Source organism: Empidonax traillii, unplaced genomic scaffold, assembly GCF_003031625.1.
Source record: "Empidonax traillii isolate 1590-97213 ecotype Southwest subspecies unplaced genomic scaffold, ASM303162v1 scaffold1177:size161349, whole genome shotgun sequence".
NCBI lineage: Eukaryota > Metazoa > Chordata > Aves > Passeriformes > Tyrannidae > Empidonax > Empidonax traillii.
In genome coordinates, this window is record NW_020956370.1 from 2,319 (window position 1) to 17,977 (window position 15,659).

Below are 15,659 nucleotides of genomic sequence, written 5' to 3' on the forward strand. Positions count from 1 at the left end.
ACGATGACAAAAACAAATCTGAAGAGCTGGTGAGCTGCCCTTCAAGATCCTTTTAGGATCCCTGTATTTAGCTTAATGTACGTAGCTCTTTTCTACCCTCAGCTCAGAGGGCTTACTCTGTCTTTCAAAGTAAAATACTTCTGCCTTTTATTTACATGGTCCTGATTTCTCAGAGTTGCACAAACCTCCAGAATAATTCATGTGGTTTACTTTGGTAGCACTTCCTACCTAATGATTTAAGGTCAGGCCAAGAATTTCACCTTAAATCCTTAACATCACTTATAAATACCCTTCTCAACAAGGCATAGAAGGGAGATTTTTTTACATCACATAACCTATCATACAAGCCCAGAAAATACATATATTGTGCAGTGTTTTCCAAGGAAAACATGCACACCATTTTTACCAAGGAGACTCTAGAAGACACTTGGAAAGCAAAAAAAGGAGATCCAAAACCAGCTGCTGCAAAGCCCTTAAGAAAAGAGACTTCTGAGAGGCAGACTTGTCAGCTAAGCCTAGACTGTACTAAGAAAGAGGTCTCATCTGTAGCTTCAGAGATTTCCTAGCTCTAAAAACCTTCCTTTATTGCTTCTTCTACACTCTTAGTCCTTGCCAACCTGGGGTGGGGGGGAAACACGAACCAGAAAATGAATCGACCAGGGTATCGCGCAGGTTTTCAGTAAGCTTTTGGTTCCCCTTGAAAGCGCTGGTGCAGGCTGTGAATGCCCCTGTCTGGCCAAAAGCCAGGAGCCCCTTCCCACCTGTGCACAGCCGTGTACCACCCCGCTGCCAGGGTGAGGTTGATGGCCACGTCCACGGGGATCATGTCGGCCACGGCTTCGTTGTTGGCGATGACGGTCCGCAGGATCCCTTTGCCCGCCTGTGGGACGAAGGGGAACAGTCACCAACCTGTGCCTGGGGGTGAGATTTCACTGGCAAGATTTCATCAGGACCTCAGCTTTTTTCTCTTCAGTGAAAACAGAGGCTAAAAAAAAAAAAGCTGAAGCCTCCAAAATAATTTCCCAGTCAGAGCCCGACGTCCCTGGACGGCCTCCCAGCTGAGGTGCTTTGGGGCCACTCACTGTCCAGGACACAAATTAAACCAGTTCTGCCCTACAGCTTCGCTGCCTTGCAGGGAGAAAGGTCTTTACAAGTAATATGGAACAGTGAGACAAAATGCCTCAATTACAGCCCAGCAGAAACATAATTGATTTCATTTTGTTCCTCAATCAACACAGCTCCCCACAGCAGCTGGAGAAACTGTAGGCAAAAGGAACATAATTAGATTATCAAGAACAACTTGGGCTCCCACATTTCATGAATATTTAAAACAAATGTATCTGTTCATGGAATGAAGTGATCAGACTCAAATATTGTGACTGAGGAAAAAAAAAAAAAAAACTCTTTGCCAGGTTTGGAGTTCAGATTCTGCCCAGGATCATCTGAGCCAAATCTGAAGCTGGGGGTTGTTCTCCCTTGTGGGATGAGCTTGGGTTTGAAGCTGAAAGTGGGTATTTTGATATGGGGTAACAATTCAAATACACAAAACCAAACTACCAGAACACTTCTCTTTTGCTTTTCCATCCTTAATTAAGGCAAATAAAGCTACTTGTCTAATAAGTGCAGTTTGAAATATAGCTGACCAAGAGAGCTGGTTGTACTGACACAACTTTCAGATAATCAAACTAACGCACAACTCAGATATTCGAGGATTCATTTTTTAAGATACCAAACAGGAATGACCAATTCACCATATCCAAGCACATTAATTCCTGTATTTATTAATTAATCCTGCCCCAACCCCAGAGACCAAAAGTCTCTTGGGTCCCTAACAATAAATACCTTTCCCTTCCAGAAAACATTCCAAACAACCTGGTCTCTACACCCTGCATCTATTGTCATTGTTCTTTGTCTTTTTCTTGGTTAAGCCTCAATGTAGTTAAATATCATATTTCAGTACTGAAAACCTTAGTGCAGATGACAAGACTTTCATTGTCTCTTTATCCCCCACACTGAAAAAACTCAGAGTTTCAATCCTGAGCCAAAAAAATACCATCTCTATTTCAAATCTTTCAGTGCAGGTCAAAGCTTTTATATAAAAAGGAAGGGAAGCTATTTCCCACAGTGACCCTAGAACCTCATAATCTTTACTTGCCATGGAGTTAATTTAGAGCTAAAGATGCAGGCTGGCATCTGCATGCAGAACCTGGCCCACCTGAAACCAAGAGCAGGTTTCACTGTTGCATTTAGTAGGGCTAGAAAATGTTTTGGTTTTGAAGAACTGGTATGAGTGACAAGGGATAACCACGTAAATATATCTTAGAACCGTGGAAAGATTTGGGTTGGAAGGGATCTTAAAGATCATCTTGTTCCACCACCCTTGCCATGGGCAGAGTCACCTTCCACTATGAAAGAAGATTTTGGGGCTGTTGAATGTCTCTGGAATGTGTAGTGGGGTCTCAGATTAAAGCATTAGCTGGGATATCCACATTATTTGTCCTGTGGATTCCAACAGCAACTGTAACAGTTTTATTTGTGCTCTACTTCAGGTATAAGTGAGCTTTTTTTTAACAAAATGATATTTGGATTTTATTCTTCCCTCCTATGATTGCAGACTACTAATGCTTTTATACACTGCACCAGGCTGATTATACAATAGAGTTCTGACAAAGCAATCAAGTTGGACAAATCACATGTGAACAAAAATATCTTGCCCATAGCTATGCAGCATCATGCACTGACAAGCAGACCTAAGGCAGTGATTTTAATTCAGAGAAAAAAATTATAAGGCAGGAGAAAAGGTATGCAACTTTACTGTATTCATATATGAAATTGTAATGATTAACTTTGATATTACAGGGACTATTTTGTCAAGTTCTTATTTACCTTACGGTTTGCTCCTCACCATTTTGCACAGCAGTTATTTACACCAGTGTTAAGCAAGAATACAGTGAATTATTCGAGCCACTGGCAGAGCCTGAATCAATCACACACATTGTTCAAGTCCAGTCTGCACAAGGAGAAATCCTGTACAAAGCAATGGCAAGTGGGACCCAGAATCTCTGGTATTGTGGAGGGGGAACAAACTATAGCAGTGGATTGGGAAATCACATACAGAGGGAGATGAAAGGATAAATACTGCTGCCTTGTATTGATGGTATGGGAACCTGGTTTGGAAAATAAAGCTGTGTAAAGAGATTCAAGCTCTGACATCTCTGAATTACCCGAGTTTCAAGAATGCATCTTCTGCGTCCTACAGGCATGCAGACGTATGGCAAGCGTGTGACATCTTTCTACCAGACCCAGAAACCTGCTGTGATCCTTTTTTTTTGCACACAGTTTATTAAGTTGTGCTGCTAAAGTAAAGTACCTCGAATTCTACTTTAAGGGGAGTTTGAACAGTAACCAGACCTACCGCAATAAATATTCCACTCGTCCCGTTGAAGTTGTCAATCCAACCCTGCCAAAAAAGAAGAATGATCAGCGTTTCTTTCAATGACATGTCGCTTGCAGAGGCTTGGGACAGTGCTATAATGGTGTGGTGTGGACAAATCAGCAAGGAGACACCAGTTTAGATGGATGCCAGCCCAGCTGGGACAGCTGCCAGGACACCAACCTGTACCAGGGGATACACTGTCGGACACCTCGTTCTGTCTGCAATTTACCCACCACCAGCAAGAATCCAAGCTTGTTTTTAGAAACCACTTCTCCCCCATTTCTTGGCTGCAGGAATAATATCTGCCTTTAAACACTGCAGTGTCTTGGTGCTGTCACACTTGCTGAAAACAGTCGGTGTGTTATTTACCCTCTAACAGAAAACACGGTGATGTCACCGTGAGGGATTTGGTTACTCTGGCTGATTTCCAAGGCAAGGAAGGAAAAAAAAAACCCCAACTGTCCCACTCCACTTCTGAAACACATTCTTACTTCAGGTCAGGGAAGCTGCCACTTGTGGGAGCTGGAGTTGGGAGCAGTCTGATCTGGAACACCTAACAGAGCTCCCTCCCTCTGCCTTTCCAAGATGGGGAGCCTGGCCCGGAGCCTCGGCTCTATCTCAGCCATCTCTGGCACACTTCGGGCTGCACAGGAGCCAAAGGTGACTTTCTGTTGCCTTTCCAATTTGGCTGCAGTGGGAGGGTACATTATTCTAACCAGTATATATTTAGCTTAATGGATGATTTCATTTCCAAAAGTACAGCTGCATTTAATTACCGTGTGCCTGACATCTGTATCTGCAACGGGCCCACCCAAGTGTGGCAAATTCAACGACTGCCAACATAAACCAGAGATACTGGTTAACTGCACGTGACATCATCCAATGCTTCCAAGGACCATGGAAGCCTAGAGTGCTGATAGGTTGAGCAGACCATGGAAAGACTCAAACCAGAAAGCACCGGGACTACAACTGACCCTCAGAGCTCACGTTCCGAACACAGAAACTCCCCTGGGTGTCTGAACAGATAATCAGCTTCAGGTTCAGCATTTTGCACCATAACTACCCCAGCTCTTTTTACTGCTTGTTCTTTTCACTTGGAGACAAGAGCCCCTCCTGAAGATGCTGAAGAAGGTTTGCTGTTCTACTCCAGCACAGGCTCTCCATGTTTTCCTATATTTTCGTATGAACTGGAGTACCTACTTCTCAAGTGGACACTGCTACCCAAGTGGAGGGAGAGATTGCTGACAGCACCACATCCCCAGCTGCACCAAAGGGCTCTCAGTAGGGAATGGTGCATCCATACTTACCGGGAAAGGCTCGTGCCAGCTGGCTCCCACGATGGACGGCCTGATGATGGCAATGTTCAGGTTCCCTTTCTCCTGCTGAATCAGGTACTCTGACAAGGCTTTGGTGTAGGTGTAAGTGTTGGGCCATTCCCCAAGCAACTTGGGTGTGATGTCTTGAATGATGGATTCATCCAACCACCTACAGGAAACAGGGAGAATGTCATTATCCACCCTGCAGGGAGAGAAAAGACTCAGGCAAAAAAGACTGGTGAGACAGGAATCCTCCCCTGAAACAGAGGTCAAAGCCACTTAAGGTCTGGAGTTAGAACAGCTCTGTGGGAGAAAGGTTACTTTTGTGCTCAAGGTGCAAAATAAACCTGGTGAGCTTCACACTGCAATGCCCAGCTCAAATCCAGGTAGCTGTACGATCTCAATTTAGAGCAATCTCTTGCATGCTTTATGCTCCACTGCCATCTGTAACATAAATACAGCCTGACTGAGCTCTCCAGCCTAGCAATCCCACTAGGCAGAGCTCATCCTTAGCCAACACAAGCCCCTGTATGCTCCAAGGACATTCCAGGAGATTCTGGGTCACCTTGAGTTCCCAGGTCACGCAGCATTTACAAAGGTCTCAAAAGCTGGGACCACATACTACAGGATGATTATTCCAGCAGCACCACTGACAGTGTTAATGCTCCTTCTCACAGGTTTTCCAGGGGTTTGTTCACGCAGGACAAACACTGAAACTGATGGTGCTTTAAAAAATAAAACCCAAACAAACCAAAAGAACCCTACCAAGTATTTTTTATCTTGTTTAAGGTAAGCAGATATGTAATCCATCAAAAGTAGTTATGCATACACCTTTCAAAAAGCAGCCCTGACCACCACGGTGCTGCAGCAAGGGCCTAAAAATCCCTAAGGCTCTTCGCTGGCACACCATCAGGACTTCACAGGTCCTGCCAGCATCTGGGTCTAAAGACAGGAACTGGCTGTGCTTCCAGAGCCCTCACGCCACTGCCAATCCCCGACAGGCCTTCCAGCAGCCTGGTGTTACACCACAGAATCAAAGATTAGCTCCTCTAATCCAATTTGTAATTAAGTCCACGGGCTTAACAGTTCAGTCTGAATGGGTGCCCTCTTCCCAGGGGGCACTGCAGGGATGCTGCTTCCCGCAGATCCTCACTTCACCCCTCCCTGTCTTGGGTTTCAGGAACGGGCAGAGGTCAGTGGGAGAGAGAGAACGGTGCAGGTTGTCACACCTGAGGAATTACTGGACCACATCAACTTAACCCTGCGAGCACCTGGTGGCTCAGGTGGCACGGCACTTTTTTAGGTGGCTCCCATCAGGCACAGATGGAAATGTTACAGGAAAACTGTTGCATGAGAAAACCACTGATTCACTGAAACTGCTGAACAGCCAGGAGGGGAGGCTTGAATTAAGTGAATCAGTTTTATAATGAGTTAACAAGAATATGACAGTTTTTAGTATATAGAATTTATTTTTTATAATAAAAAAGCAGCATGGTGGCACAAATTCTTTCCTTTGCAAGCCTGGTCCCGTGCTTCAGAAACAAGGCAGAAAAAGTGTTTAACCACAAAATATGAGTAGAAATACATGGAGGTTATAGAGCAGCACATAATACTGACCTAATCTGCATAGCCTGTTTAGGCAGCCACTGAACCTCAGGGTCTCAGCTAAATTGCCACTGTTTGAATCTGTTGAGTAACTAATTAGAAGGCTACCAAAAAGGAGAGGCCTGTTTCTGCAGGGCCTCAAGGAAGACTAGTTTCATTTGGGAACTCAGATTAAGTCTTTTTTCTCCTTCTCTTTTTTTTTTCCTGTTGCTTTTTGTTTCGTTGGGTTTCTGTTTGGGGTTTTTGCTTGTCTTTTTGTTTGCTTTTTTAATTTAATAATAACAGGGTCTTACAGGTTTGTGTTCTCACATGGCAATGACAGGGACAGAAATACAAGGAGAAGTGATTTCCCCTCACCCCCATCCTTCCCTCAGGTCTCTGCATTGCTTTAAGCGGTCATCAAGAGGACCTGTCTCAAGGGTACCATCCTGCCAGGTGAGCTGATCCACCAGCACTCCCATCACGGGAGCTGAGCTGACAGGTCAGCCAGGCGAACGCTCCTACCCCTCTGTGACCTACTTACAAGATTTTGAAATGCCAGCTCACAAAGCCACTACTTTTGCCTCACTGCTGCAGTTGCCCCCTAGAAACAAAAGATGCAAATCAAACCACCACCAGCTTCTCCATGCACCAAATGAATCTGCCCACAGGAAAACATAACCTTCTGTGTTAATCACTTCGCATTAATTAGACTGTTTCTCGCAAGTGAGGACTGAATTGTAATTTCTGCAATAACAAAACCAGTTCTGCTTCAGCCCACAGTTCTCTGTGCACCGTGTTCCTTACCTCAGCACACCCTTCAAAGCTGATTTCCTTCAGCTTTGAGATTAAGGCAAACCATGCTTGATGCAGCAGATTATTTGTTTCCCCTATTGGCCTGGCAGTACTTTGGGAGTGTGACTTTTGGTTTACACAGCTTAAGCCTGAGGCTTTACTCGCAGGTTAAATATCAAAATACAGAAAACCCAAGATATAATGGGAGGATAAGAACAGAGAAAGAAACAGCTGGGAGTCCTACTTGGGATTTCAGCTGAATAAATAATCGTAAGCATATATCAAGTGCAGGGCCAGAAGTGTCGTTAAATGGATCTGTCATTGCACCCAGTTCTATGATTATCCCTCTTAATGCACTTGCAGAAGAGCACTTTAAGGCAAGGGTTGTTTGTGAAGGGGATCTTCCACAGCTGGTTGATGCAAAACATGACCTGTATTTCTCCCCTCCTTTTTGAAGCAGTTTTGATGTCCTTGTCTGCTCCCCATCCCTCCACTTGGAAGGTAACATTCTGGTATCTCTTAATCTCCTCTCTCCAAAACCTTCTGTGCCCAGACATCCACACGCTATTTCTTTCACTTACATGCACGGTGAGCAATAAAAGGTGCATCTCTCCCATCTTCTTGCAAACCCTGCTTCATCTCCCCTCTCTTCCTCCAAGCAATCCTCTGCTCTTTAGAACCTCCCAGTTTTCTCTGTCCCACTCTGCCTACAGTATGACATCCCAGATCCTTTCCCCATCCTGCTCCTCCTCACACTCTGCAGCCCCATGCATTTCTTTCATGCCCTGCCTTTGATTTGCAGAACACCTGCCAAACCACTGACCCTGGGGAGAGTGATTTCCAGCAAGGCCCACCTGGTTTCTTTGCTGTGAGCAAATTAAATGCTCCCTGCAAACACTTGCAGGGAAACAGATGCCATCCTAGCTGAGGGCATTGCTGTAATTTCTGCCCCACTGAAAGTACCAGAAGTTGGTTGGTTGGTTTCTGGAGTAGGGGATGTAGGAAAAACATAAAAAAAAATTTAAAAAGCTACCGAAAAAAAACTAAGAAAATTTATCTGTAATTATGTGACTAAGAAAATAAAACAATCAAAGAACACATCTCTGTCATTTCAAACATCATCCTCTCTGCTGCACTTGCAAGCTGTGATAAGTAAATTCTTAGGGTCTCATATGAAGAAGCTGAAGCAGCAGCCTCTGAGGTAGTCAGGTCCTTCTGCACATCTCTGATTAGCAACCAGACCTGTGCTGGAGTCATTTTTTTATCTGAGACGTCAACACCAATTGTTTTCAAAGCTGCAAGCGATGGTAATTCCTGGGGCAGTGAAATGGAATATTGACAGTGATGAACTCCAAGGGACACTGGAAAACTGAGGCAGTGGGCAAAAAGGTGACAGATTGGCTTCACTGTAAATAAAAGGTTGGGGATTTAGGGAATCTGCATTTAGGGAAAAGCTATCTACCAAAACTGGTCTGAGAGGTTGCTGAGCTTAGAACTGGCACTGCAAGAGCTCTGGAATCACAGCTGACAGCTCCATGAAACCTCCATGGTGATATCCAGGCTGGTGCAGTTCCTCTAAATATAAAATACCCAGTGCCACTGTTGAGGGCAAGATATTGGGCCAAGCAGTCCTTTCTCTAATGCATTAGGGCATTTCTCATGTTTTTATCATGCTCCACTTACTGGATAAATGATAAATGACAGATGACTACTAGCTGGAAGTAAGTATATCCAAGAACATGGGCCACTAGAGAAATTCAGATAGAAAATACTGGTTTGTACTAAATTTTCTGGATTAGCTCTTAGGCACTGAAACAGTTTCTTTAGACAAACGTTTATCTTTTTTTTTTTAATAAGGAATCAGTGGTTCTCCTGGTGGACATTAGTTAATCTCATCTCCTATTACCTATTATCAGGAAGAAAGATTTTACGCCAGCTCTTGGTGCTACTAGTCCACAGATCAGTTGCTTATAGCACCCAAGTGGAACACCAGTAGAAAATTCATGAAGATGCACATCTGTAGGAAAATTCTTCAAAGGGGAATGTTTCCTGGGGCCTTTATCAGCTGATTTTGTTATCCTTTCTAATTATTCTTCATTTGGTAAATTCAGTTAAACAAAGAGCTTTTGGTGCTGGATTCCAAGTGCCTCAAGTTGCACTGGGGGAGGTTCAGGAAGAATTTCTTTGTGGAAAGGGTTGTTAAGCATTGGAAGGGGCTGCCCAGAGAGGTGGTGGAGTCACCACCCCCGGAGGTGTTCAAGTAATGACCAGACATGGCACACTGTGCTATAATTTAGTTGACAAGGTGGTGATCAGTCATAGGTTGGACTCGACGATCTTGGAGGTCTTTTCCAACCTTAATGATTCTGTGGTTCTCACACTGAATTCTCTAGAAAAGCCTGTTTCTGATTCATCCCCATACAACTCCCATTTAATACCACGGGATTTTTGAAATGAGTGTAAAAAAACCAATGTTGCGAAGCTGAAGAGATTAAAACAAAATAATATAAGGTATTTGAAAAAATTCAGTTCTTACTACGGCAGCCTGTTAGAGAGAGCAGCAACTCCACTCCTGGCAGCGAATACACCCCTTTTGTGTGCAGGACTTAATGCTGGGCTCTCATGAAATCAAGAGTCCTCCAAAAAACCCCCCACAGAAACAGCAATTAACAGCACCCACGGACAGAAACCCCACCCCACAGGTCGTGTGGCCGTCCACAGCCCTGCAGAGCGGGGAGGTGATGAGGTTCCTACTCACTCTACTAAGTCGAAGAGCTTCTTGGGCTCGGCTGGGGGCGGGTAGATGATCTCCTCGATGCATTTCCGGACGCAGTTTGCATAGGCAGTGGAGATGTGGATGAAGGCCTCGAGGTTCTGCATCTGCCGGGCCAGCTCCAGGAGCCGCTGCGTGCCCATGACGTTCAGCTGCAGGGCGTGCCTGAGGAGGGCAGGGGAAGCAAAAACAGGAGGAGTTTCACTGGGAAGAACGTGCTAAGAATGAGCCTTATCCAAACCCCTTCGTGAAAGGAAAGGGAAGCCTCCAAGAGCAGGGGGACACAGCAGAGCAGATAAGCAGTGAAATGCAAGGGCTAAAACAGCTTTTCAGAGCAATGCTGCTGGAGCTGCTGTTCTGGGCAGGGAATGTCTCTCACTTGTTTTTACTCCATTTGAAGGGTCACAAGTATCACTTCACTAACATCTCTATATCTGACATATCTGCCACCCCTTCCTGGGACAGCTACTTCTAACAACTGTGGTCTTCAGCACTGGGGTTCCTCTGGTACCCATTCCACGTTCTGCTTAGGGGGTCAGATAAACACATGGTTTCAGTAAGCAGCAAAAGGTCCTTGGGCCCAGAAAAACGTAATTCATAGAACTGCCTGGCTTGGAAGGGACCTACCTTAAAGATCATCCTGTTCCAACCCCCTGCCATGGGCAGGGACACCTTCCACCAGCCCAGGTTGCTCAGAGCCCCATCCAACCTGGCCTGGGACACTGCCAGGGATGGGGCAGCCACAGCTTCTCTGGGCAACCTGTGCCAGGGCCTGCCCACCCTCCCAGGGAAGGATTTCATCCTCATATCCAGTCTAAACCTACTCTTTCGGTTTGAAGCCACTCTTAATCAAAGAAGACACAGTTAGCGATAACAGCTTAAATTCCCAAGGAGTGGAGGGCTGATAAGCACATGAGAGTGTCCTAGTTAGCAAGATTGACCTTCAAGCACCCAGCATGGCTAGAAGTTGTCCTAGAGACTATCTGCAGTGGATCTGAGCAAACAGATGTACAGCTCTGCTGCACACTTTGTACTGGAAGAGAGACACTTTCCTGCACAGGAGGGACAAGGATAAGGAATATGCAATCTGTTCAGCCCAGCTTTCAACAACTTTACAACATCACAGCATTTCAACACCATATTATGAATAAAACTATCAAGCACAGTGTACACCAACAAAGTTAATTACCTTGAAGATAAACTGTAAACAGTCCAGAGAAACAAAAACAAAAGCTAAGAGAATGTTTATTATCTGGATCGCAGTATCTAATGCCAGAGATACTTTTCTTTTTACATGCTGCTGTTAAAGAATAGCATTTTCCATACATTGCTATTTCTTTTTGCCCTTCTAGCAGGATGGATGCTCCTACTTTAGCTACCCTTCCTATGAAAGCCACTTTTCTGTTCCATTCCATCCTTTCTGAGAGGGGGTGAACAGAACTGTGCTCATGATACAGGCCCAGCACGGATTTCTGCTGAGATGCTCAGAGTTCCTTTAGCCTTCTAAGGGAGTATCATCTAACCCTCTAACTCTTTATATATTCTATATATATATGTCTTAAACCAGCATCTACTAATATTTCAATAAAACAAAATTTCAGGGGTTTCTGCCCTCAAGAGTTTCATCTGGAGAATTCTCTAAACGTACTGCATGTTGATGCCAGTAATTAATTTAGTTTCTTGATTGCTGATTGTCTCGTATCTTGCTGACATTGCTTCTTCACCTCCCTTATCTACTGGCTTTACATATTCTGTGGCAATCTCTGGACTTCTGCCATGTTTAAAAAATAGGTGTTTGTTTGTTGGTTTTTTTTGGTCGCTATCAAGTTGCTGCTCGAAATCCTTTTTTGAGCATCAATATTGTGCTCTCACATTTCACTTGCTAGAAATTTTACCCATCTGATGTATTTTGTTATTTAGACAGGAATAGTTTGATTTGAACAACTTCTCATATTTTGCCATTTAATCATACCGGATTTTCTTTGTTCTGTTGGAGAGATTTTAACAGATTACATGCAATCAGTCTTTAAATAGCTTCTACACTCTTCCTGTGAGCTGATGACCATTTAAACTTTTAACTTCTTTCTAGCTATCCTCCTTATTAAAAAATGGTTTCCCTTTGATGTTTCATGCCATTAAGACATATTTTTAAAGCATGTTTATTTGTGTATTGATTTAAGAACATTTATGGCTATTAATGCAGCGCTTTGGTGCTTACATCTTTGGCACTTACACCCTACATATGGCTCAAGATTACATCAAGAGATGCTTCCTTTCTGGTGTTTCTCTAATTATTTGTTCTAAAAAGCAAATACTTGTGGTGGACATAGCGGATATCTATTTATCCTAAGCACAAGCAAATGAAGATTGATATAAATAACTATGTTTTCTACTCTCACAGCTTTAGTGTTGCCCAAAAACCTATGAATATCTGGCAATCCTGATCAACCACCACAGTTTGTTGAACTGTACCATCTGCACAGAAGCACTCACACATCTAATCTTGGTTTAGTGGCTTATTTCTGGTTTTTTTTTCTTAATGGAAAAGCCTGCCTGGACAAGCACTCCCCGGGGGGAAATCCTTCAGAAACCCAGCACTTATTGTAAACAGTTAATTACACTGAGTGTTGGCTATTTTCTCAAACCACCTCTCATTTCCCTCTCCAGTTAGTCAGTGACAGGAGAGGCCATTAACACTTGCTCTGGAGACAGACACAGCACAGTTCCACTTCAAGCTGTCTCCAGCTCTGCCCAAGCAGAGACAGACACACTTCGAGTGACCTCAAACACACTTTTCCCCACCCCAGTTTTAGGTCATTCTTAACTCCCTTATTGTTTTACGACCCAAGCTTGCAGTACTTCCTTTCTGTTCCCAGGGAAATCTGCCAAGATGCTTCGCTTTTGACGTGCACACGACATTTTCAGAGCATTTACGCCGCACCTTCAGCCCAGCAGGACGTGCAGCACGGACACGTGAGTGGAGAATCCACCACTGCAGGCGCAAAGAGGTGCTCTGAGCAGCGTGTGGCGGGGCTGCTGTGCACTCTGAACCACGCTCAGCAAACACAGAAAGCAGGACATACTTCAGGGGCTCATCAAAGCGAACAGTCGCCGCACAGTGGAAGACAATATTGACCCGGGTCAGGAGCTCCTCCTCGTCTTCAGCACTGATGGCCAGCTTGGGCTGAGTGAGTTCAGCATTAATGGGCTTAATCTTCTCGTGGAAATTAGGGCAATCTTCTCGGACCCTGTCAAAGACCTTGAAGCACAAACAGAGAGAGATCAGGTACAGAATTAGGCTGCTGAGATCGCTTTGATTAGCTGCCAGTCTGACTACATCAATCAACGAAACTGGCACTAAAGAGAGTGCCTGTCTAGGAGGACACAGGTGAGGTGACAAAATAGTTAATTCACTTGTTCCCCCCCATGGGAACAACCTCACAGGCGAGACAGAACAAAGTAGAGGAGGTAGTGCATTGCCCTGAAAAGATTAATGAATTTTCTCTGGACCACTCATTTCCTTGGACAGCCACTGACATTCCTCTGCCTCCATGTCTCCTGCAACCACCTTGCCTCAGGGGCTGCCTGGAGGACCCTTACAGGAGCTAAAGGGAAGGAGGGCAGAGTATGGAGTGGGAAAGCCTGTGCAATATTAGACTCAAGCAACTTTCTTGATGGTTCTAGAAAGGCCTTGTGGAGAGGAGGGGGAACAGGGCACGTTCTCTCTCCTCCTCTTCCTTTGCTGCCCCTTGTCTGCTGTCACTCTTTGTTCACGTCAGATAAGTCCCATAGGGAACTGCCTTTGGGATAACAGCCCAGCAGGTCTGGGTGCCCTGTTGCTCACACCATGAAAGCAGATGGCTACAGCAACTTCCAGCTGGAGACCTTTTACTCTGTAATCTCACAGGAAAAGAAGACCAAGCCTGAATGTCAAACCGCTGTGAGTTTGCTGGAGCAGGATTTCAAAAAAATCACCTGAAGTTTTAGAAGCACCTGTTTCAAGGGCTTTGTATTGCTGCCCAGCATTATTATATTTGAACAATTTTCAACCAAAAGAAAAGTAGCCAGTTAGTCCAAAAAGCTCCCCTTGTCCTTTTTTTTTTTCCTTTTTTTTTTTTTTTTAGGGGGGGAGGATAAAGAGTGGCAACACAAAAGGCAGAATGAACAAATAAAATAGAAAGGCTGCAAGACCTGAAGAGGTACAATCTAGATTTCAAAGGTAAGGAGTGTACTAACAGGAACTACTGGGAGAGATTACTGGGGCGTGATGCAAAGGGTGCATCCTGCCTTTGGGCACACTGAAGAACTGTCTAGATAAGCAGGGAACAGCTGAGCTTGCCTTGGGGCAGGAGGGTGGACCAGCTGACTTCTCAGCAGCTCTGTGGGTTTGGGGTGTTTCCCCTCTGCTCTGTGATTTGCTCACCAGTAACACTGAGCTTGGAAATCTCTTTACTGCCACTGTCTCTTGTTTTCCTAGAGATTGTTCTGTCTGATTTGCCTGGTGCTTATGTAAGAGCAGAAACTGTGTGACATAAATTAAACATACTAAAAGACACGTGAAAGGTGAAATTGATACTAAGAGCAGTATTTTCCTGTTTAACTAAGGGATTACCATCTTTCCCCTCATCTGATAATCAAGTCTAGATAAACCTTGAGGTTCTTAGGGGATAAGGAGGTGAAGATAAAATCATTAGCCTTCCCCATTAGGCATCACACTCTGTACTTGACTTCACGGATTTAAAATTGACACACAGCTGCACATCCTTCCTAAACCAGAAACTTGAGCAAGTTACAAGTTAGGACACAGTGATGCCATTTCACTGCTCTCAGCTGCACCTGACTGCACACACCTTTCATCAGCAGGGCTAGGCCAGAAAATAGATTTCTAAGACAGAGAAAGAAATTCATGGGCAGAACTGTTGGTGAGAGCTGGCTGGACTGCAGGAACTGAATTCCCAGGCACCAGCAGCCTTAATGCCTGTAAAAAGCTTGTTTTCTAACTAGATGCTGGATTGGCTCTCCAAAATATGCATCGTCTCGTGAGAGATCACAAAATGGAAAGGCTTCTCGGAGAACCCACGGGAGACCAAAGCTATCTTGTAGGAGTTTTGTTTGTATTTGTTTGTTGTATCGCAAAGAGAGTGTAGAACTCCACCAAATGAGAGTGATTTTCCTACTTGTTTTACTTTGGCACAAATAATGCAGAGGAAGAATAAACCAATCCTCTCACCACCTCAGTCACGGCATATAAAAAGAAGAGTAGCGCTTCTGCAGTGCCTTGCACAGAGTCTGGACAGTTCTATTCTGCCTAGATGCCACCTCCTCCTGACATTCCTACTGCAGATAACATCTCCCCCCTCAGTTTCTGTGCCTGCTGTTACCACGTGCCATTCGGCAGCTGCAGTTTTTTCACCCCCTTCCAATGATTCACTGAAGGAACGAAGGCAATTTCTGAATACAAGCTCACAAGTCAGCACACTGCTTTTTGGAAACCTTCTGGGCCACAGGAACATTCAGTTCACTGGCACCATTACATCAGATAACAGCAGCAGCTGTTTAATCAAAGCCTGCTGCCTCTTTTACGGAATCTGAAGATTTCAGGCTTGTCAGTGCTTTACAGGGAAGTGCAGAAGGATTTAAAGACAGAACAAATTCAGCTTATTCCATACTGTTTCCTACAGTTCAAGAAGTGCTTCACATAAAGAGTATGCTTAGTCTGCAGGTAAACCGTAATTGCATCTCCAAATTCTGCTCA

At 44.5% G+C, this 15,659-nt stretch overlaps 1 protein-coding gene across 1 annotated transcript in view; it reads right to left on the reverse strand.

The window, feature by feature from the left end:
* LOC114069071 (fatty acyl-CoA reductase 1-like) overlaps positions 1 to 15,659 on the reverse strand; it is a gene marked incomplete at its 3' end in the record, with an annotated part of 96,528 nt that overhangs the window by 2,314 nt on the left and 78,555 nt on the right. The window contains exons 3-7 of the mRNA XM_027905613.1: positions 12,988 to 13,163; positions 9,890 to 10,069; positions 4,744 to 4,921; positions 3,416 to 3,460; positions 762 to 880 (exon numbers count right to left, since the gene is read on the reverse strand). Coding sequence (XP_027761414.1) covers positions 762 to 880; positions 3,416 to 3,460; positions 4,744 to 4,921; positions 9,890 to 10,069; positions 12,988 to 13,163 — 698 coding nt within the window. The remainder of the gene's footprint in view (positions 1 to 761; positions 881 to 3,415; positions 3,461 to 4,743; positions 4,922 to 9,889; positions 10,070 to 12,987; positions 13,164 to 15,659) is intronic.